The 22,790-nt window shown below is 41.1% G+C and overlaps 1 protein-coding gene across 1 annotated transcript in view; it reads left to right on the top strand.

The window, feature by feature from the left end:
• CDH4 (cadherin 4) overlaps nt 1–22,790 on the top strand; it is a 479,858-nt gene that overhangs the window by 282,229 nt on the left and 174,839 nt on the right. Inside the window, exon 3 of the mRNA XM_052786208.1 lies at nt 11,187–11,410. Coding sequence (XP_052642168.1) covers nt 11,187–11,410 — 224 coding nt within the window. The remainder of the gene's footprint in view (nt 1–11,186; nt 11,411–22,790) is intronic.

Raw genomic sequence — 22,790 nt, 5'->3', positions numbered from 1 at the left:
GCACACGGGATGCTACCGATAGGTGGTAAAATGCAAATTTTATTGCAGCAAGACAATGTTTTCCTTTTGGATTCTGGGTTTTGTGTGCTTTTGGAAAGCATTTGGCAGCCACAGCAAGTATGTTTACAAAAAGAGCAGAACTGGTAAAGTTCAGGTTCGTGTTTGGATTCAGCCCCAGCAAACTGAAGCTGAAGCTGTGCCAGACGTTTGAAGCTGCCAGACGACAGTTCATCTCAAACAGAAAGCTGAAGAGGGGGAAAGAAATTTGTCAAATGTATTCCATGTGGAATTTCAGGCAATTTAATTTGATTCACTACACTCTGAAATGTCTTGGACTTCCCTATTGTTTCTTTACTTTAACACTAAATTTGATACGTTCTGGGATCATCAATGCTTTGTGCTGCATTTGTCACGTTCTCTAATTTACTGGCTTTAGTCTCTCTCTGTTTTAATTGATGGTACTGAGCCCTGCCAAAAGCCCTCTGTTACATTTAAGGTTGCTAGTTGAATCCTGAGGTCATTCTTCAGTGAGGAGAGTGCTGCCTTTCTGTTAGAGACCACTGCAGTAAGAAGGGGCAGAGGGGGTGAACGTGAAAGAGGAAAGGGAGAATTCCAGTAAACCTCATTTTCCTGAGTCTCCATTGGAAGCATTGGCAGCCAAGCGCCACGGCTGTGGGGATGCAGTTGTCAGGACATGGCTGGTTCAAGGGTGGCTGCAGAGGCCAGGAGGTTCATTTTTATTCAGTGATGACCAACACCAGAGGGCATGGAGCTGTGCTTTATTGTGGCTTTGCTTTTCCAGTTAATTTCCTGCTCCGTGGGTGAATTTCCTGTGAATTCAGTGGACACTAGAGCCCGGCCCTGGGGCAGGACGCCCTGCCACCTCTCAGCTTGCCCAATATTTATTACCCACTCAAGTGCAGCTTGGGCATCGAGGCCACTTTTCCTTCTCCTGCTCCCTCTGACCAAGTGCAGAAATAGAACCCAGTGCCTCCATCTGTGAATAAAACTCTCTGAATTTGTCCAAACATCAAAGCAGTTGAGCCCACCAGGTACCAAACAGTGCTTTATTCTACATGATACTGATTTCTCTTGAAACCTGAAGGTTGTGTAGGCTACAGCTGCTGGTAAGGAGTACAGCTGCTTTTTGTGCAGGCAGATGAGCAGAGGTGCACAGCAGCTGCAAGTTAAATATAGCTGCCTTGATTCTTACAGATAACAAAATTTTCAATTTCTAATATTCTTGCCTGAAACGTCTGTTCATTTACTGCATTGTGATTAGACTCCCTGGATCAGTGCACGTTTGCTCCTGAGCTAGGCCGAGGAAGACGAGAACAGCCAAGCCCAAAGTTGTCAGTGTTTACACGCAAGTCAAGTCCGTGAGGAGTTCAGTGTCTTTACTGGTGTGTCTGATTTTTTTTTTCCCTGACATGTGCAGCCTCTGTTTCTAGGTGTTGAGAGTTTGTTTGTTTTGAAGAGTGTGAGGAGAGAGGAGCCTGAGGCTATCTGACACAGCTACAGTGGGAGCACCTCTTTCAACTTCTTTTCCTAGGCTGCAAATGGCCTGTGTTCACATTTTTTCTCTCCCTAAAATCTTCCTGCAGCTTTCCATGTCTTTAAAATACAGTTCTGGCAAGTTGAAAAGAGATCTGCAACAGAGAGGAAAAACCCCCCAGGGCTGCCAGGTCACCGTTGGCAGGGCCGGTGGGAGCTGGCAGGGATGGCTGTTTGCACAGTTGAGTGTGCTTGCCTGCTTCCCACCACTGCTCCGAATGTAGGGATGTTCGTGGTACCAGAAGGGTCAGGCCCTCCGCTCTGCCCAGGAACGCTGGGGAAAAGAAGGTGCTCAGTGCAGCACACCCAGGGTTTCTCTCAATTACAGCCCCAGCCTCCCAATAAGTTCTCCCAGGGATGCTCCTGCTGACAGGTAAGATGGGCAAGCAGGTGGTATAATCTAGAGATTGCCCTACAAGGCTCCTCCCTTTATAATTATCCCATTAAGCTACCCTAAAATCTGTAGTTTTTCCTCCAGAAATGCATAGTGATGTTGAAAATCTTTTCCCATGTAGGTAGTTTGACAAACATGAGTGTGTTGTGAAAATCATTAGCGCTAAGGATAAAACCTCCAAAAAAAGTGCCCTGGGATTTATTTACTCTGTGCTGTAGTAATAGTAATTAAAACACATCCTACTGCAGGTAACTCCCACAACTTGCACTTTGCTCTGAAGCTGAGAAACTCATTGATTAATCCATGGGGTCAATCAGTCCATCTTGTTTGGAGAGTTAATCATAGAAAGCCTGTGCACCAGGACCAAAAGTGAAACAGGTTTATTTACTGCTGCTTAATCAGAGAAGCCAAACTCTCCTGTAGGGTGGTGAGAGGTTTGTTTCTACTTAGCCTTTAATTGCAAAATGATCTCATTAGTGCCGTAGTGAATCTTAGTACCATCCTACAGATGCATGGAATTTAAAGAAGAGCAAAGAATAAAAATGGTTGCCTGTAAAAACTCAGCATTTGCCAAAAAGTGTGCTGCAGTTGGTATTTTCAAGATTACCCAAACCAAGCTTCTCTTTATTTGCCTTTTAATCTGAAGCTAAAACATCAGCTACACATCCCAGTGGCTTTTGGTCTACCTTACTGTTAAGAACAGAGGAGGACTGTCATACTGAAACTACTGTGAAGGGTTTTTTATCCAAGGATAAAGACGTCTATTGAGAACAAGAATGGAAGCCAACAGTATAGTTACTATGGCATTCACTGAAGAAAAGGGTAATCCTCTGAGTTATCCCAGCTCGGAGTGCCGCTTTGCAGGGGACTTCAGACTATGTAAGTGTCCTTCTTACCGGCCTCTGGCATCAGTCCCTGGCTCATTTATTAGTTAATAATTTCTGAAATGTCTCAGTAGGGTAGAGGGAGAGCGACAGGATCTCAAATGGGCGATGAAATCCCAAATAAAGCAATTGTTGCCAAAGCAGGTGCTAGAAACCCAGAGGTGAGGTTGCATACCCACGGTAAAGCCCTGAGCATAAAAACATGGAAAGCAGTGAAAAACGTCTTTAACATGGGTTGCTAATAGATGCAGGTTCATGTTCCTGTGCTGAAGAAAAGGCTTGAATGCGAGTTCCACAACATGCAAATCCAATTCAAACTCCCTGCCCTTTGAAATCTGGATAGTATCTCCGTGCCTTTGGGGGAGGAAGCTTCTCGCTTGGATTTAGAAAATTGGGGATGAAAAGGCTCCTCTTAACCCAGTGCTAAATACCAGGAAGAGAATAGAGGGGAATGCTCCCTTTACTAATGCTTGTTTCTAATCAGATAAAAATAAGTGACAGTGTAGGAAGAATCCCTCTACTAACTGCCAGATATGTCGATTTATCAAATTTTTCCACTGTTGCTCTTTTTTGAGCTAGCCTCAGAGCTGACAGTGTATGTTTTACAGTGCAGCAAGGTAGATTGATTGATCCTAAATAGAAAAGCCTTTGGGGTCTCGAGCTGATGTTTTACCTTCGGAAAAAAACTGAGTAAAGCATGTTAATGTAGAGAAAGGAGCCTGGTTTAATTGGACCAACTCCTGGCTTGCTGAAAATTAATGGCTGGCTGGCTGTTGCCAGAGTGATTCATCTTTTCTATCATGTTCTACAGCCCTTCTCTCCAGGGGTCTGTACTCCCCTCCAATTCCAATACCAAAAGTGAAATATACTACTTTTTTTTCTTTCTTTCTTAAAAACATGTATTTTAGTTGGATTGGCTTCCAGTAAGTGAAAAATAGCACTGGTGGGAATATGAAGGAGGCAGGCAGTGTCTGGGAATTGAGTTTTGTTTACTGTGGGGGTGGTTTTGTTTTGTTTGAATGGGATTTAGATCTTTTTTAATGTACTCTCAACTCCTCATTGCTACTGGCTGACTGTACAGGTGACAGAATGACTTTCTAAAGGATGCCGATTTCAGTGTGTGGAAATGTATTGTTCCTTTTCTTTTCATCTGGCCATCGAAACAGAAACCCTGTGTAAGCAAGAGCTGTTGAAAGTGAATATAAAGCTGGAAAAGGTGTTGAAAGCATTTAGGTGGCTCTGGAAGTGAAAAGATGAATTTTCCATGTAGTTCTGTTAAGCCCACAGAAATATTTTCTTTTTTTTTTAATAAATGACTTGTGCATGAACAAGGCTTGTCGTTTCCCCATAAAACCTATTGGAGGTGGTCCTGGCTTTGTGAAAGCAAAACAGCCTGTAAATGAGCATGAGGTAGGTAGGAGTTCAAGAGTGTGTGCCCAAAACCTACATGGATAATGTGATCATGGAGGAGGTTGAACTTTGGAATTTGAAGTAGGGAAAATCAAGATGTACTTTTAAATGTAAAATATTTTTATGTACCAGTTGAAATCTATCTTACTTGCTGCTGGAGATAGATTGCTACTCGTCTGCTGATTCAGAGGTGTCACCAGTTGACTAGCACATGGAGTCACTTCTAACAAGCATATAATAGGTTGGGAATGTTCTATTATTGCATATTCCGTATAGGAGGATTTACTGTAACTGAAGATTACAAGAAGATAAATAAAGAAAGATTTTGTTGAACATAATTACATATGGTAAATTGTTATGGTAATTTTTTATTATTATTCCAGTAAGGCAAATATTAGCAGTCATAGCTCAGAGATCATAAATAATGCACTGGAAAATTGGATGTAATGTTTCACATTGACCTGAGATATGGAAAATGGGTAAAATTGCAGCAGATTTCGGTACCATTAATTGCAAGAAAATAACATTAAGAACATGCTAAATCATGCTAAGTATTTTCAGCAGATGAGATACTGTGGGGCAGTTCATTAATTTTCCTAACTCATTCATTATTTTTGGTTTTTACTCCGAGAACACTTAATGAATAATCAATCCTTTGTGAAGCCGAGGGTGTGGGCATGCACATTTTTTTATCTATATATTCATATACCAACCAACATACATCCATTTATCTCCAACAGTTTTCTGTATCAAAGCATTTTCTTAAACTGTGTACTCTTAAACTTGATCACTAGGGATATGTTTATTAGACTCTGAAGTAGCTGTTTGAATTGCTGTTTTTACCTTTTACCAGTAGAGTTTGGTTCTCCCACAGTGCTATAAATATTAAATAAAGACACTAAGAGTTTATTAGTGTAATATTTTTGATGGGGACATGGTTGAAAATGTAACCTATAAAATCAGTAATGGGAAGATGAAAATTATACATTGTTTCTATCAGGTTTTACAGCCATCATTTTTTTCTATTTATGCATTGTTTTTCTTGTAAAGGAGGAGGAGGGCTCTGGGTGTTTTATTAACTGCAAGAAGCAAATCTGGTTGTGTACTGTATGATAGTATGGGATTTACCATAAGCGGGAATGGGACAGAAGCAAGACTCTGGACTTATATGTAGCATTGCGTGTAAGTGTAATGGCTCAAGTTGTTTTTTGTTTCTACAAAACACTGAAACAGCAATGTCTCAGGATTCTTTCAGAGTGGTCAGAAGGCCTGTGGTACCTGGATACAGTCATCCTTTTAGTACAAGAGAAACAAAATCTTCTTGCCTCCCTTTCAGCATTAGCCTTTTGTAAACAAGATATTTTAGTCCCAGAACTTCACCATGTATTTACATTTATTCATAGGACTCCATTTTACAAAACAATTGCAATAATAAGTTGTGTGACATTTCTTAATTTTTTAACCCAGTGCTAATGTGGAAATACGCCAGCGGTTTGTAGGAATGAGAATCTGCTTCTATTTGCTTTTTGGAGTGCCTGTAAAAGTCCATTCTCCCCATTTAAAATTTTCTCTCTTGTATTTGGTTAACCTGTATGTGGGTGATGGAGGGAGTGTCATCTGGCAGTTTGAATGAGTAACAAGGAGCCTGAATTTCAGGATTCAAATCCCAGCTTTGCTGGGGATTTCCAGTGTGGCCGTGGGGAATTCACTTGACTGCAGTTTGTTCCCACTGCTGTAAAACAGTTTTCTTACAGAATCGCAGAGAGGTTGCATGAACATAAAGAAAGATGCCTCGAAAATGTGGCCACGTGAAAGTTTATACTACATACTTACTTTCTCAAATAAACGAAGCTTTCCAATGAGGCACAGCGCGCTCTGTTTCACATTAGCGCTTAATGGAGAAATCAGTTTGCGAGAATGTAATGCACTCACAGGGTGCCTGGGAATATGTACATTTTTTCTGGTTAACTGAATGGTTTCATGCCTGTTCTTAGACAACAGGTTCCTATCCACTAAGGAGCTGGTTTTTTGTTTTTTTTTTTAATTTCTGTTGTGGTGGCATGCAGTGGAATGCTGGCCAGGACTGCCACCCCCTGCAGAAGCCTGGGAAGATGGATGAGTGCAGATGTATGGGAGTGTTAGGACAGAAGTGCCAGGGCAGGAATGCAAGTGATTTGCTAAAGATCACACAAAGGGGACATTCCTGTACATGCTCAGGGCTCTGCAGGTTACCCAAACATTTGAAATTTCCAGAGGTTACAGTTAAGCCACCCTCATCGTAATGGTGTTCGCAGAAGTGGTGCGAGGGGTGGATTTGGCAGCTTAGGTTTATCACAGTCACGCCGGGTGTAAAGGGAGCTCTTCAAGGGACACAACTTGAAAAGCGGATAGGATCCCACTGTAAATAGCGGTGTGTATTTGCTGCTTTGAAGTTCATCAGGAAAGAAACATCTTTGCAGCAATAATCCCCAAAACCATTGTGAAAAACAGAGTCCTGAAGGGACCCGTATCCTGAACTGTGGGGTGATGCCCTGCCGGGGGGTATATCCTAATAAATAAGTATTATCCCTCCTGCTCTTCCAGCCCTGTGCAGCTTGCCAGAGGGGGCACTTTTTAATGGACTAGGAGAAGTTAAAGGAGAATCCAGAAGGATAAGGCTTAAAGTGAATTCTTTGGTTTATGCCATTTATAGTCCTATTAAATTCAATATATTTCTCAGACATTTGGAGGGCAAGGAAGTTCAGTGTATTCGTACATCTTTCAAGATCCTCGCTTGATCATTTGACTCTGTCCAGCTAGCTTAACAAGCTAAATAATAAAAGGGAACAATGCAAAACTTGTTGAATTTTTTTTCACCCTGTGTCCTTTTTTGAAGAAAAATACCATTTTTTTTCTCAGATGCCCAGCAGTTTGCTGCAGACTCCTGCAGCTTTTCTGCCCATCACTCAATACCTGTTTCAGCATATCAAATTGTCGTACTTCCTCCTTTCATAGAGAAGCAATTAAAAATGATGAGGGTAAAGGGTTAAACCTAAAAGCCTGCTAATGAGGGTGCCTTCTTGGGGTTTTTTTCGTCAGGCATTTGATGCTGTTTTCAGCATAAGCTTTCGATAAGCATCACTGAACATTTTTCCAGAGTATATTAAAAAAAGTTTTCTTTTTTTACCATCCTGTAAAAATGATAGATGTGTGGCTCTGCTGTTTATCTGAAATCCTAATTACTGATGCTGCAGCTTTTGAATGTTAAATTCATGCAGTGTTCTTTAGACTTCAAACTGGTCAAAGAAAGATGGATTTGTGTCCACAGAGACATCTAAGTCTAATAAAAAAAGTTTGTTTGTTTATTTATTAAATTATTTTAAAGCCAAGAGTTGCATCAACTGCAGATTACATAGACTTAGAGCTTTCTAAAGGAAAAAACGAAGAAAAAAAAAAGCAAAAGTTTTCTGCCCTGGATGAAATTTTAATTTCTGTTTCCATGAGAGCAAAGAATAGAGATAAGAGGTGGAATTTGAAAATACGGACAAGAGCTTCTTTCCTTGAGCTGTGTTATTTATTACAGAACAATAGTTTGATTTTTTTTTTCCAAACCTATACATATGTATTTGGAAATTTTTTTTTTATATATATATATATGATGTATATATGTGCATGTGTGTGTATATATATATAAAACAGTGCATGTCAGTAGTCATGTAACATCCCGAGGAATCATTTTCACAGGGCAGCAAGGAGGATGAGCACAGGTTTTCTAATGAGAATCCTTGCAGCCACGTGATGAAAGTGCGAGCAGTTCATCTATACCGTGTTGCAGATGTGTTTTCTATGCTGTGTATAAACAGTGCCTAGGGCAATAGCAGCAGCTCTACCTGACAGCGGCTGAGCATGGTGATCCCTAGTGCTCAGGCCCTGCTGAGTTTCCGAATCGTCTCCCCTCTGTGGTTGAAATCCTCTGCAAAGCCACCCAGGTGAGCCATGGCCTGTTGCTGCTGTTCAGGCAGTTCTGCGAGGTGTCGTCCCTCATAGTGTCTATATGCTATGGAATCCATATGTCCCTGAAGCCTTTTTGTGCTTGTAGCTCCTAAGGACTCTTTGGAGAGGAGTCAGCTGTGTTAATTCATTGCTGAGCGTTCATCTACCTGTGCTACCTGAGAAGAGCAATGCGGAGAAGAGACGTTGCTTGTTTAAAAAATTAGACTTAATTTCTCTCAGGATTTTCTCTGTCTCTAGTCAAGTTTGTTTTAAACTAATGGAAGTAATTAGCAAGTCACAGAGGGACTTTGTCTAAGAGGTAGCCATTTTTAGATAATGGAGCATAAAAGTCGACACAGTGACATATGACACCAGAGCAGCATATTGGAGCCATGTGCTGTGTCTTAAGCAGATGTTTAAGTACTTTGAATACTGAAATCACTACGTACACGTATAGGAAGGGATTTTTTTTTTCTTCTCTTGGAATACTAGTACACTGTAGGGCTTCCTTTAATCTCAATAAAATCAAAGTAAGCTCTGAATCGTTTTTAATGTGCAGTCATTATCACTCCTTTCTCTCTTCTTCAAATGTCTTTTTGTATATGATATGCGGGTACTTCAGGACGTATAGATTCAACTCGCTTTTTGCATTGCCGTTATATAGCAGAGGAGTGCAATAATATGCCAGCCGATATACGTCATTTCTAACAACGCTGATAGCATGGAGCTGAAAATAAATAACGTATTAGCAGTGGAGCACTGGATGGGTTTGCGCATATTTATTATGGCTGTGAACGTGGGGGAGATTTGCAGAAATTCCTGAGAGACGAAGGAGGTCTTGCAGCAGGGTGGTCCCCAGGACCCTAGGGGATCTCCCCTAGCAGCACCAGTCGCCTTGCGGGTCTCAGGCCATCCTGATTTCATCCCCGCAAGGGTGCCAAGAGCTTCAAACTGTGGTCAAAGTAGCAATTAAGTAACATCCTGTCCCTTAAAAAATTGTGACGGAAGTTTCATTTAAACTTTGAGTAATGCAGGAGATGCTGCTTCCTGTTACATTGAAAAACATTTGTTATGCTTCTGGAGATAGAAAGCAGAGATAACTGGTCAAATGTCTCCACTAAAGCACACGAGATGAGGTAGGTGTGGAGGTTATTTGCTGCAGTCTGAGCTACAGTGAAAAGTAAAGATGGGCAAACCTCTGCCTTCCAAAACAAAACCGAGGGATTTTTGTTTTCCCTGGATTCCAAATTAAACAAGATCTTAATGATGTAGCTTATGACAATGAAATTGCTTAAAAGCATTACCCACGGGTTTTTTATATACTAGATAACTTTATCCATCTTCTTTTTTATAAATCAATGTGTGACATTTGCTGTTTGTGCCCAATAATTACTGCAGCATTAGGGGACAGTTCCTACTACACATGCATAAAAATGTACAAATGCGATCTAAATAAATATGTAGCATGGAAAGCCTTTGTAAGATGTATAGATAAGACATGATCACGGCACCCCGATTATTGAGAGGTGCAGTTTGGTGAAGGAGGGGACGGATTTTCCCTTCCTCCACTACAGAGTGCTCCTCATGTCTCCACACTGTGATTGTACCGGGGCTTTGGCAGCAGGCTGAGCAGTTTCCTGGCAGCCTTTTTCTTTCTCCTGTGCCATCCCTTGAATATTTTTGTTTAAATCCAGATTAGTCCCTGCTTCAGCTCAAAGCAGCGCTGCAGAAGCAGTCAGCTATGGTACGGGGGAAGGGGACGGGTGGGGTAAAACTGGCCCAGGAGCTCCTCTCACCTGGATTGCCACTGCGTCCCTTCTCCTCCCACCACAGCCAGTCTAGGTAGGATTCATCTGACCTAGCTTTTCTTGTGCAAAAATTAAGTGCCTGCTGAAGCTGCATCCGAGTTGGGCTAGCAGGTTTTCCTTATCTCGGGGCAGGCTAGGAGCATCGCTTCTAAGCACTCAGAAGCCGCAGCGTGAGAACCCATGTAACGATCCTAGCTAGAAAGCTGTATATCCATTCTCACTCACTTGAGATGTTTTTACGGGTACAATATGTTTTCCTTCACCACATGTGTGTTCCGCCCCGTGGATTACTCGAATGGCAGAAAGTGTTTTGTTTCCTATGTGATTAGCTGCAGGTTCAATTTCTATCAGATTTGTCAATTTTGTCGTATAATAGTTTGGGTTTTTTCCAGCCTAATGTATGTGACGTTTCATAATGCCAATAAAAATAGTTTTCAAACTAGACTGTGAAAGAATTTGAGCAAAAAATGCCGAAAATAAAAATATCAGCAACTGGGGAGCTTTGATCTGACAGTGTAGGCTTTTAAATGATGCATTGTGGTTTGTGAAGTGAAGTTTTACAGTTCCTTTTTGCAGTAGCTGTAACATGTGGAGAGCTCGGCCAGGGTGGGATTGCAGCTGTGGTTGGGGGGTGGGTCTGGTTCCAGCAGCGGATGCGTTCCGCAAAACAGTATAATTTTTTTTTTCTTTGTTTAATTTTTTTGTTTTTATATTTCTGATAATGGAATTGTTATGGGCTTTTGAATTTCAGTTAAGAATGTGCAAATAGGCTATCTGGTAAGTAGGTTATTGAAGGGTTAGGGAAATGGAGAACATTTCGTGCAAAAAAATACCCACAGTGTGGGTAATAGACTCCAGTCGAATTTAAAAGATAATGGCGACAAGGGAGAAATCCACTTGTAGAAATGGGGAACAGCTGTGTTTGAGATCTAATGAAACTGTATCAAATACTTTAAAAATGGCTTACAACTTCTTCCCTGGGGAATGAAGATAAAGCACAAGAGCACTCCTGAAAGGTCGAAGAAACAGTTAAATCATTTCCTTGATGGTTATTAGAGATACAGAAGACATCAGTGAAAATTAAATGTCTGAAACTTGTGTTTGATTGCTTTCCTTATCACGCCTATCTCACACGTTTCTTCCATCTCTTACTCTCTGTTCTAGTAAAATTTAATAACTGTGCCGGTAACAAGGGAGTTCGGTATGAAACCAACAGCCTGGACTTCAAGGTGAGAGCGGATGGGACCATGTATGCTGCCCACCATGTGCAAATGCCCTCAAAGCAGCTGATCCTGATGGTGACCGCGTGGGATCCCCAGATCCTGGGCAGATGGGAGGCAATTGTCAGGTTTCTGGTGACAGAGAAGTCGCAACATAGTGGACGCAAGGTAAGAAGCTTTCAGAGCTCTCTTTCTTACTTCATTCTTCCTTTGGCTGTGTTCCCCAAACCTTTAAAAGTTATGTGCGGCATCAGATTGTTCGTGTTGCCTGGTCTGTGCTTCCTAAGAAAGTGTCCAAGTAGAAGACACCACGAGCAGCATCAAATGTCTTGCAAATGATCCTTGAACCTCTCTGACAGAAATGATTTAAGGTCACCACTGAGGGAAGTGTTCTTTAAGTTCGTACTTTTGTATTTTTAAGTGACAGCTTGGCTCTGTTATATACTGCAGGCTATATACCTTGTGTTTGAATCTCACTGCTAATACTCTCTCTTGACTTGAAATAAAACCTGCAAATGAAGGGTGCCTCCCTCCCTCCAGAATCAAAAGTCAGCCATCTTCTTGAGAAATAAGGTTAAGTTCAGATTTCTTTTGTGACAGCGTAGACCCGGAGTCGTGCACTGGCTGCTGCTGCCATGCTGCTAAGATGTCTCCCTGGTTTTTGCAGTGATTCCTTTCTCTCCATGAGCCATCTGCATGGCCCTGCAGCTCCACGGGGGGCTTCCAGAGGGGAGATTTGGGCTTGTTCCCTTCCGATGCAGCAAGGACAGGGAGCATTGCTGCTGCCTGATAAGGGACATATGCTTACACGCAGCGCGGGCCAGTGGGGCAGCAAAGCACAACGTGGCACCGGAGTGGCAAACATCCCCTCTGCCCGATGCCAGCATCTTCCCTTCCCCACTGCTGAAGAGTGAAAAGCCAGCACCGTTCAGTAGTTCAGACAGAAGGTTACAGACGCTTTCCTTCTTTTTTAGTTTCATACATGTAGCTGAAAAGCAGGAAGGATCTGTCCCTGCCCGGCAATCTGAGAGCAGTAGTGCTTCAGTTAAATACAGTGTTGGGCTGCACAGTGCTATTGTAATTGGGGACTGCTCATGAAAACACTTTTTTTCTGGTCGGCTCCTTGAGTAGCTGTCTCTGTCCCACCTCTTCCATATCGTCTTTGGCAGCAGGAGTTCACTTTTTCATTTTCTCCTCCTTCCTTTTCAGTGTTAGTCTGGGCTGAAGATCCTGTACTATACTGAGTAAACGCAGTTATATTGTCTGGTGCTTACTCAAAAAAACCAATTCTGTGATGGTTGGGCAGTTACATTTAAGCAGGATTTGGCAGGAAATTGGTTGAAGAGCCTGATTCATTGCTGGATCTTGAAGACCTGCAGAGCAAGGATGAAGATGTGTGTCCTGGGGAACGGTCATGGCTAGTTCAGGGACCAGCAAGGTCACTTGGTCATGGCTGTAGTTTGGATTAACGCACCACAGTAATTGTCCAAATACCAAGACTGGCCTCTTCTCTCCTCTTTTCTGCACTGCTTGGGCAGAGAGAGCAGGGCAGGGAAGGAGTGGGAAAAGGAGAGACTTTGTGCTGTATTGTCAGAATGCCGCCTTGTAAGTCTGTGCTATTTGGGAGAATTTTTGCTACATTTGAGACAAGAAGGAAAAGACTTGGAGAGACTTAAATCTAGCAGTTGCCCAATGGGCTGACCCCTGAGGTTTTGCATGGCTTAGAGTTGTATAAATACGCTTCAGCTGCTCTTCGGTAAGGCTCTGGTTTGTGCAAGATATAATTAAGCCCTGTATGTTATGTCAACTGTATTTGCCATTTTCTAACCAAAGAAATACTGCTTCCTTCCAAAAGTAATTAAATATTGAAGGAACAAAGTAAGATGTCTTATGTACTGCTTTAAATTTCTTCTCAGTGTAGCAGAAAGAAAACTGAATAAGCACACATTTCTGTTTTAGTAAAATATTTGGTTGGAAATTCATCTAATGTTAATGTAAGCTGAACTCTGGTTCAAAACAGAGAGAGCTAAGCTTTTTAAAATTCATATCCCTCCTTTTTAAAAGCCTTATTAGTGTGTAGTTTGAGGCTGGAAAAATACGGAAAACAAGACTAATGACAAGGTCATAAGCAGTTTTATTGTGGGTCCCTATAGCAGGCATCCAACTTGTGTTTTATTTAAATGCTTGTGCTTTTTGCAAGCAAAATAATCCTTTGTTTACTAAAGAAATAAGTATGATTATGAGATTATTTTAAAAAATAATAGTGTTTATGCCAAAACCTAACAATATCCAGTTCAATGTTTTTCAGGCCATGACCCTAATATACTACATTTCATGGCTTTTACTAGAAACAGATTTCACATTTGGTTTTGTATAGTATAATATGACTCAGGCAGAACTACATAATTTTTGTAAAGATACTTCAGACTCTTGTGTTATATTCACAATGTGGAGACAGCAAATACAGGAGAGAAGGGAGGAGGTGACGTGAGAGAGGCAGAGACACCAACCCTCTGTTCTGGTGCATACATCCATTTCCATTTTACTTTGTAAATTTGTGACTGATTTTGTGAAAATGCTGAACAGTTCCCAGACATTAAAAATAATTGGCATGAAATTTGCCTTAGCACACCTACTGATCTCTGTTTGCTGGCACCTACAGCACAAACAAGTCCTTTTGCCTTGCTCGCCCATCCTCTGTGTTTCTGTAGGCTTCTCTGTGACTGATGGCCCTCAGCTGGGGCAGCCTCGCTGCGTGACGGGAAGCTTGCTCCCCTCTGAATCACCTCTGAAAGGATAAATCAGAATTTAGTTCACAATTATCCGTGGATTAAAGCTTCATGAAAACATGATTAGCCCTCATGGAATGGCTGTTACTAGATATTTGGTTTATTATGGAGGTTAATACAGAATAAATGTTTGGGATACTGGTTGAGGTTGTGAGCACCAGAAGTGTGGTCCCTGCTCTGCTGCAAACACCTGGTGCATTCTCGGGGAGCAAACCCAGTTTCCTATAGCCTGCCTGCAAAATGGAGGCAGCGGTCTGCTTCCCAGGAGGGTGCATAAACCCCTCAATACCTGATCCTTTGGATTTGTGATCCTTTATTATCACAATATATAAGACTGGAAATCTGCGTAATGGGCTGAGAGAGCTTTAGTGGTGGCCAGCATGCTTTCAGGGTGGCAGATTAGTTCAGGATGGCTCCTGTCGGGATAGTTGTCCCCTTGTGTGCTTTCATTGCAAAATCAGAGCTTTTGTTGTCTATACCTGCACCTGAGATCCCACAGCTGGGCTGTTAGTCTCGGTGCAAGCTGACATTTTAATGGTGAGTGACCCAGTACTATGACAGTTTCCCCTCCTTCATAGTGTTGGCCTTATAAATGTGCTAATTGCTTTAGATGACTGAATAACCTGGGCAAATCTGCAAATTTTCACTAGTAACCACTGTAATGAAAGAATTCTAACTACTAGATTAAAGTTTAATGCTAGTAGGATGAAATGATAGCAAAGAAGGTAAATATTTTTTAAAAGTATTTCATGATACATGAAGCATACACTTTCCCCTCCTCCCCAGCAAACACTTGAACATAAACTTTCTTCTGGTTCATACAAGTGATGTTAGTAACTCTAGGAACTTTTTTTTGTTCAGTCTTGCAGGAAACCTGATAGCAATTCAATTAGAAAATGCAAATGAGGTCACATATTTCCCACAGGAGTGCCGAATTACCCCAGAGGAAACTGAGTGATATTCTAGCATAACAATAAATACTTAAGATAAAGTTTCTTGTACTGTTCTTGTCTGGCTGCTTGTTGTTGCAATTGAAAGTATCGGTCAGACCTGTAGGTATAATTTTGAAGGAAGAAGAGAAAGAAAGGAAAAGAAGTTTTTTATGAAATAATATAAAGTCCTTATAGCTTGTGTCAGCATTTATGAAAGATAAACTTGAGTGGGATAATGCTCCAGAAGAAACAAAGTAAAGCCAGGCTTTACTTATCTGGAATTAGCAGTGCAATGTCTCCTTTTCTAAGAGTGCATGCTATTCTTTCTAACAATTGGATATTGACTCAACTAGAAGCCTAAAAATTAAGATTGTTTGTGAACAGTGATATTGCTGAAGACTTCAGTTTTCAGAGCGTCTTCCATTTCTTAGTTGCAGAAACTCAAGTCTTCCTAAGTATGTGAACAGATACATAGCCATTTGTGCTTCACTTCCCACGCTATTCTCTGTGTCCGTGGAGTCCGAGCTCCTCCTCGTCACTCCTTGCTAATCGACGTCCTCCACTCCCCGTGTTGGCTTGTCCCATCTGAAGTTCTGGCCCACTCTTTCATATTGATCTTTTCTTTATTTTTTCAGTGCTTGTATGTGTCAAGCATGCTAAGGCACATGTGGCAAATTTTCTTCTGTATTTGTTTATCTATTTTTCTGTAGTTCTCCCCTCATGAGTTAAAATCAGGATCATAGAAATACAGCATAGAAAGGAATTCACAGCAAAAGAGCTTGGAGATACAAGATATATTCAATACATGTAGGATGCCAGTAATCTGCTGCCAGTGACTTATTTTAGAAAAAAGAATATTGTTTTCTTTGAATCATGTTTATGTCAACCTAAGTTTCTCATTGTCTTAGCTTCTCAAATTCTGAGCATGGAAGTATGTAAATTTTTGCAATGTTAAATCACTGGGAATTGTGCAATTAAAATCTTGCAAATATATGGGTATGCAGCTAGCGTTTAAAACACTGAGAACTACTGTCAGAAATCAATCCTTGCTTTAGCCCAGCTTGTGTTTTATTATGTCTCATCTTATTTTGGGCTTCTTTCATAACCCAGGTATCAGTCCACAGCCATACAATATGAATGTGAAAATTTGATTCTTACAGCCAGAGGTTTTTTTTATTTACAGCTTTTAAGTAATCATCTCTGGCATTTTACCTGGCTGAGATTTTAAATTCCAGTACAGCCTTTTATTGCTGATCACAAATACAAAGGTTTCAGGGCAAGGAAAGGCTTATTCAGCACTGATCTTGTTTATGACCTCGGTTATTGTGCTCGCCAGGATGGTCTGCGCGAGGCCTGGGAGCGATGAAGATGTAGCCTTCCCTTGATGGAAGAAAATGACAGCTTAAGTGGGAGTTGTGCTTCCAGTGCCGCTGGTCTTCCTGTTGCTCTCAAGTGGGTGAGCCTGGAAGAAATGGGAAAAAAAGAGCTGCTGTATTTGTTGCCTTTCCTTCCTTCCCCTGCATTGGGATGAGATACTATATATGGCATCAGGATGATGGGGTCTGTCCCATCAAACTGTGTTATCCCTAGAGAGGGGCTGAAGAAATGAGACTGTATTTATCATCCTCCCTTTTTCTGGCCAGATTTACGCACATTTTAAGTACTGGGTTGTTACGCTGGCGCTGTCCTGTTTGACTACCTCTGGGGGGGATCCAAGGCAGTAACCAAGTCCAGTAAAATGGCAGCCGGCATCATTCTTATTTCTGTATCCTCATCAGCGAAACAAAGCCTTGACTGATCACAGTCAGTGAGGGTAGATACAGAGATTTCTGTTTCCTTTAGGTAACTTGTGAGACATTGTTTGGGGTTTTAACAAATCAGATCAGTGGAAAAGATGAAAAAGCAGATGACTAATAAATTAATATCATATAATTGTTACCAGTGAGACACGTTAACTGTGGCAGTCTAATGAAGATGCGTCAGGTGACCTTGTCTGACCTCATGCTTAAGTGAATTTGAACATTTAGCATTTAATCCTCGCATGAGATGAAAGTCATGTTTGTGAAAATGTGAATTTACTTGGCCTGATTTTCAGGTGTGTTGAATCACACTGCCTTGCACTGAAGCCAAGATGAGATATGACATACAGGTGCTCATTGCCTTGGAAAATCAGCCCACTATGGGAAGTTTCCGAGTGCTGCACTTGCTGCATTTAGTTCTTAAGTAGTCAGCATCTTACCAAGGGTCAGGCTCAAAGCTGTACTAGAAGGATCATCCGTAGGTGAAATTCTCTCCAGGTCTGTCTTCCTTCAAACAAAAAGAAGTCCTAAGGATTGAAGTGCCTGCACGGAAATAAGTTTTTTTCTGATAAAACAAAACCCTTGGACTGCTGCAGACTGCCTGCCTGTGATACGTGCCTTGCCCTTGCAAGATCAAAGCCTTTGACCTCCGGTTTCACGTTCTTTGTTCTTAACTGCTGAAGTCTGACTGCCACTTCCAGAAAATATTTTGGACTGAATTTCCTAAAAAAAACTTCATCGCTGTGGTAATGCTTTGACAGTTGCTTGTAAACATGAGTTTGAGTAAAGACAAAAATTGCTTCATGCGGGCACGTCCATTAAAATAAATGTTTTTTTAGGGGCTGTGACTGTCCACCTGTCTTTTCTTTAGCCCAGCGAGCTGAGACAGCTTGGTAGTTACAAGCTCAGGCTGAAGAAGGGCTTCGGTTCCTCCCAACCTCTGGAGGCCAGGTCCTTGCTTGCCGGACGTGCTTCGTGGTAGTGCAACTGCGTCACGTTCTGCCCCCTCGGCACTGCCAGACGGAGGAGCGAGGAGAACCAGCCAGGTGCGGGCGTCCAGCGTGGCAGGGTGGGCTGAGCGGGCTGTCATTACCGCCAGTGAGGAGTGGGATTTCAAACACTGTCTCTGTCCAGCAAAGCATTTAAACACACGCTTAGATTTCATCATGCAAATGGAGATAAACTGAATGTGTTCGCTTGTTCATATTTAAGCATTTGCTTAGGTGCACTCCAGAATTGGGGAATAAAAGAAGAACAGCCTTTTCTGAAGAGCATCTTGAAATAACCAAAGGATAACTTGAAAGGGCAAACTCGCACGCTAGCACTGGGGAGAAGTACCAGAATGAATTCCTTTGCTTTGTGCTAAAGTAGCAGCGGTGCTTGTGATCTTTTAAATCTCTTGTGATCTTTTTACTTGCAAACATCATGAAGAGAAGGAGTATTGTTACATTTAATTCATTATAATTATTTTAATTCATGTATCTTTTGAACCTCATGGCTTTAGAACAATAAAATTGGATTAAAATTTTTCACAGGCTTGTTAAGGGCTAAATTTGCTCCTGCTTCTTTCTGTGATGAAGAGCAATTGTAGTAGGCGGAGTTCTAGAAGCAAAAGAAATGTGTTTTGGAACAATTTTTCTAATTATTTGTTAGAAGTTTTTTCTGGGTGGAAGAACTCAGCTTGCTAGCCCAGATATTTCATATATTTTTCTCGACAAGATATGTGCAGAATGAGAGAGGTAAGATGAAGCTGCAGTAGAGGTTTTTACTGTATAGTATATGACAAGATCTACCGCCTTTATTCCTGTCCTATAGGTATCTGAACAGGTAACAAGTATGTAGTATTCTGTAATTTAATAGCCATGCTCTTGAAAAGTACTTGTAGTTCTGAAGCCATTGTGTATGGCTTCTTCCAATTATGAGAATGACATTAACTTGAAGGTAGAAGTGTCTTTTTGTAAACACTAGAAGGTAGAGTACAACAGTAATTTAGATGTTTCTTAAACAATCCTACCTAAGAAGCTCTGCAAGATTAGATCTTACAAAGGGAATGTGAAAAGGTCAAGTTGATGTGGGGAGCTTTACAAGGAAACAGCCTCATCAGAACTTTTCACGTTGGGATAAGATGTTCAAGCCTTAAAATGAGAAAGAAAAGTACATCGAGAGCTGTGCTTTGTGGATGATGTCATCTTCTGTTCATTGGAGGCTCTTGCAATATTCAGAGCCTGACAATGACAAGAAGAGTATCACAGGTGCTTGAAATCTGTGGGGACCATAAAAGATTCCGCCAAAGGCAGATGGATTTCTTATGTACCTGCTTTGGTACATGAGTATTCCAGACAATGGAAGAGGAAGAGCATCATTTGAAATCTCGAAAGCAGCGCGCAGTCCAGGAGATGCCTCTAATCATCAGTGCGGTGTGGTACCACAGAATAAGTTTCAACACAGCTCTGCCTGTCCACCCCAGCTGAAGCTTCCCTCACCTTAGAGATACCTTTCACATTTCATGTCTGCTCAGTAATGAATGGGAGTGTGGGTTGCCTGCAGGTGTCCTTATTCTGCCAGTGCAAAAGTAAAGCATATTGAAGTGTGCTGGTGACTTAGCAGATTTCAGCTTAAAACTGGTAATTTACCAAATGTTTAGACAAAGAGAAGGCGTGGGTGAGTTCAGGTGATTTCTGAATTTCAATTAAATTGTACTGGCAAATCAACATCATCTCTTACCTGGGGTCACCTGGTCAGCAGCCACCTGAAATGCCGTGTTCTGCAGTCTGCGTCTACAAGGTCCTTATCTGGGCCACTAGCCTTGTTAGGTTTTCTGATCAAAGAGAATAAATTGTCTTTATGTTTTTTAAATAAGAGTCTTCTATGGCAACCTTGTGGGTTATGCCCAGAGCTAGTGGGTGTCTCTTTTCTCTAGAGTCCAGACTTAGCTTAGCATTTAATTACAGTTGCCCACTCAGGGCCCTGCTACATCTTTTGTAAAGAAAGGATCTTCTCCTGCCTGACTTACAAGCCAGAGTGTTGTGTTCTCCCTATTTAAAAATTCCCTGGTTTTACCTGTTACTCTTCTTCAGCTTTTTTATTGCTCTGCAGCCCTACAACACTAAGGAACATTTTGATTCCTCAGTCACACTGATCACATTTTATTAGTTACATCGGATAAAATTTTCCAAAGCCTGCAAAGCCAGCCAGATACCTAACAACCTTAAATTTGCATGCATGCCTCATTTTTCAGCTATCAAGGAACAGTGCACATACAGGCGGTTGCTCAGCTTTGACACAGACTCCTTGGGAGAGAGGGGCATTTGGCATGGCTGATGCATGTGTGTGCATTTTACGTGGCTCATTCTCCTCCTCTGGGGGCAGTAACTCTGTTAGATTTTAGTCAAACTTTTTCTTCCCTGTCAGCTGATGTGTTCTGGAAGCTCATGCACTTGCCAAATCTGACAATTTTTCTTACTAATTGACTCTAATGTGAACTGCTCTATGCAGCCCCACTGCTAGCTGATAAAAAAAAAAAAGTAATGAATTTTTGCTTAACTAGCTGATTTAATTAAAATGTTTTATACTGTAATTGTATGGTTTCTATAAATGGAGAGGTAATTTTGTTTAATGAGTTCCTAACCAAACATAACATTCCTGACTGTATGTAGCCAGATTTGATAAAGGTCACAAACGCTGAGATTCCACTGTTTGCTTTTGTAAGTCGTGATGATCAAACAGCTTGATTTGGCACTTGAAATATCATGTCAGGATTGGTTCCCCCTATTCCTGTTTATACCAGAAGTTATTAGTATAGTTTTAGGAGCAGAGGGGGTTCTTCTCTGTATCTGAACACTGTTCATTATCTTTAAAGTGGAAGTCTACTGCCAAAATCACGTCTCATTGTCAATTAGTGGCTTCTCTGCAAACACATTAATTTAATGCCCTTACTGAAGAACTGTGCACATTGGAACATCTTGCTGCTAAAACACTAGTTTTCAGAGCACTTTGACACAAATCATTCATGAATAGCAATTTATGCCATGATGGTAATGGGACGTGACATGAAGCTATCTTTGATTAAATTTACCACAGCTTACAACTATTAGTAAATAGAGCTAATATAGATAGTCATAACAGATTTCTAGAAGGTGGATAAGGAGAAAAACAGATTAGGGATTCCTTGCCCGTGCAGTTCCTAAAGAATACCTTCACATAGAATGACTGCAATAAATGGAAGTCTAAAATAAAAAGCCTGATCTTCTTAAAACTATTTTTTTCCTGTCTCCAACTTTGGTGAATTCAGCAATGACCTAAATAAAAAAGAATCAATTACCCTAAAATAAATAAATTTGCTGTTTGTTCTGCAACCCTTTCATTATGCTGTATGAGAACACAAAATGAAATATCTCTCTCTGCTAAAAGATCAAAAACTGGGGAAATGGTGCATTTTGGGAAAAAAGGGCTCATTCGTCCTCCGCTGCCATCCCTGATGCCAGCAAAATGTTGTCTCCTTAGAACAGAATTCATGCAAATGTTTATTTTGCAGTGCTCTCATGTTCCCTTTGTTGAAGAACTAAGCTATATTTTCATTGTCTTATTTTCTGTTTGGTAAATACCATTTTCTCCTGTCCTTTCCGCAGCTACCATGGAAACAAGCAAAAATGCTTCAGATTAAATATTTTTAAATAGATTTTTTTCCTTGGTAGAAAATGGTACCAGTTTTCAAAATGTGTATTGATATAGGAGATGAAGAGAAATGTTTGAGCAATGGACTAAAGGTGGCTTTGTATCCTCTTGTATTGATAAAAATATATTAAAACCACGTTGCCTCAGTTAAACCCTAGGAGTAACACTAGAAACAGAGCAAGTCAAGTATTATTTCTTTCCTGAAAAATGTCTAGTGCAAAGTGTTAAAGATCCTATGAAAATCATAAGACTGGCATATAAATAAAAGACAGGTTAAATCATAAATAATTTTGATACTTGGGAAATAAAAGCCTTATTACCTCTCCTCCAATTGCAGGTACTTTTTATTCCAAGTGCAAGAATAATATATTTTAGTGCTGAATCTTGAGCATTTCGTTTTGCAGGTTGAGCCCTATAAAATTAATAATCTCCAACAAACATACCCTAAGACACACTGTTATTTATATGCAGAGAATGGTGGCTTATTTACCCAAACATTAGAGTGATCCAAAATGTTCAGCTAAGCAGGAACACAAAATATGATATTATATTATGTAAATGGGTTTGTGATACGCTCTGCTGGATAATAACTTCCAGATGTCGCTGTAGCCAGAGGCTGACGGATATCAAAGGCAGGTTGGCTGGGAGGAGAGACGTGCCAGCTGGCGAGACTGGCTACTGCTAAGTGTAGCGGAAGGTGAAAGCTGGTATTTCTTCACACTCACTGGTTTTATTTGTGGACTGGTGAAAAGTCAGTGGCTCGCAGCCTTCTTTTCACAAGCAGGATAGGGCTTGAGGGGCTATAGGGATCCCATGTGTCCTGTTCTTTCAGTGAATTATTCTTCGACCTCTTTTGTGAGTAGGGGTTGAGTTTAGTCTGAGTCTCCCAACAAATGAAAGGCTGACAAGCCACGCATTAACCACTGGCAGGAGCTTATAGACTACCTAGATGGCTATTCTGACTTATCTTTTATTGCCAGCGCTAAATGCAGGCAAGGAATCTCCCTGAGCTCTCAACGCCATGGTGTAAATGGAGTTAGCTGGAGAACCATACAACCTCTCCAGTTTGGTGTAAGGTTTCCTAAATCTCTTTGGTTTTAAAGTCTTACAGTCCATAGGAGTTTAGCTACATGTTCAAGAAAGCTGTACACCTTCTGTGGAGCAACCTTTGAAAAGAAAGATCTTTGCACAATACTTACGGATGAGACTGTGCCTCCTTCAACCTCTCATTGCTTTCCGAGAGCTTGACCTGTCATCTCAGTGAAAGGTTTCTAGTTGGTGTAGTATGTTTTTAATTGACTTTGATAGCCCCCCAAAACCCAAAAGAGTGGCAGGGGGAATCGTAGGGTAGATT

This window comes from Harpia harpyja, chromosome 1 (assembly GCF_026419915.1).
Source record: "Harpia harpyja isolate bHarHar1 chromosome 1, bHarHar1 primary haplotype, whole genome shotgun sequence".
In the NCBI taxonomy this organism is placed as follows: Eukaryota; Metazoa; Chordata; class Aves; order Accipitriformes; family Accipitridae; genus Harpia; species Harpia harpyja.
Note: the sequence above shows the minus strand (reverse complement) of the source record. Positions and strands in the feature narration are given on the sequence as shown.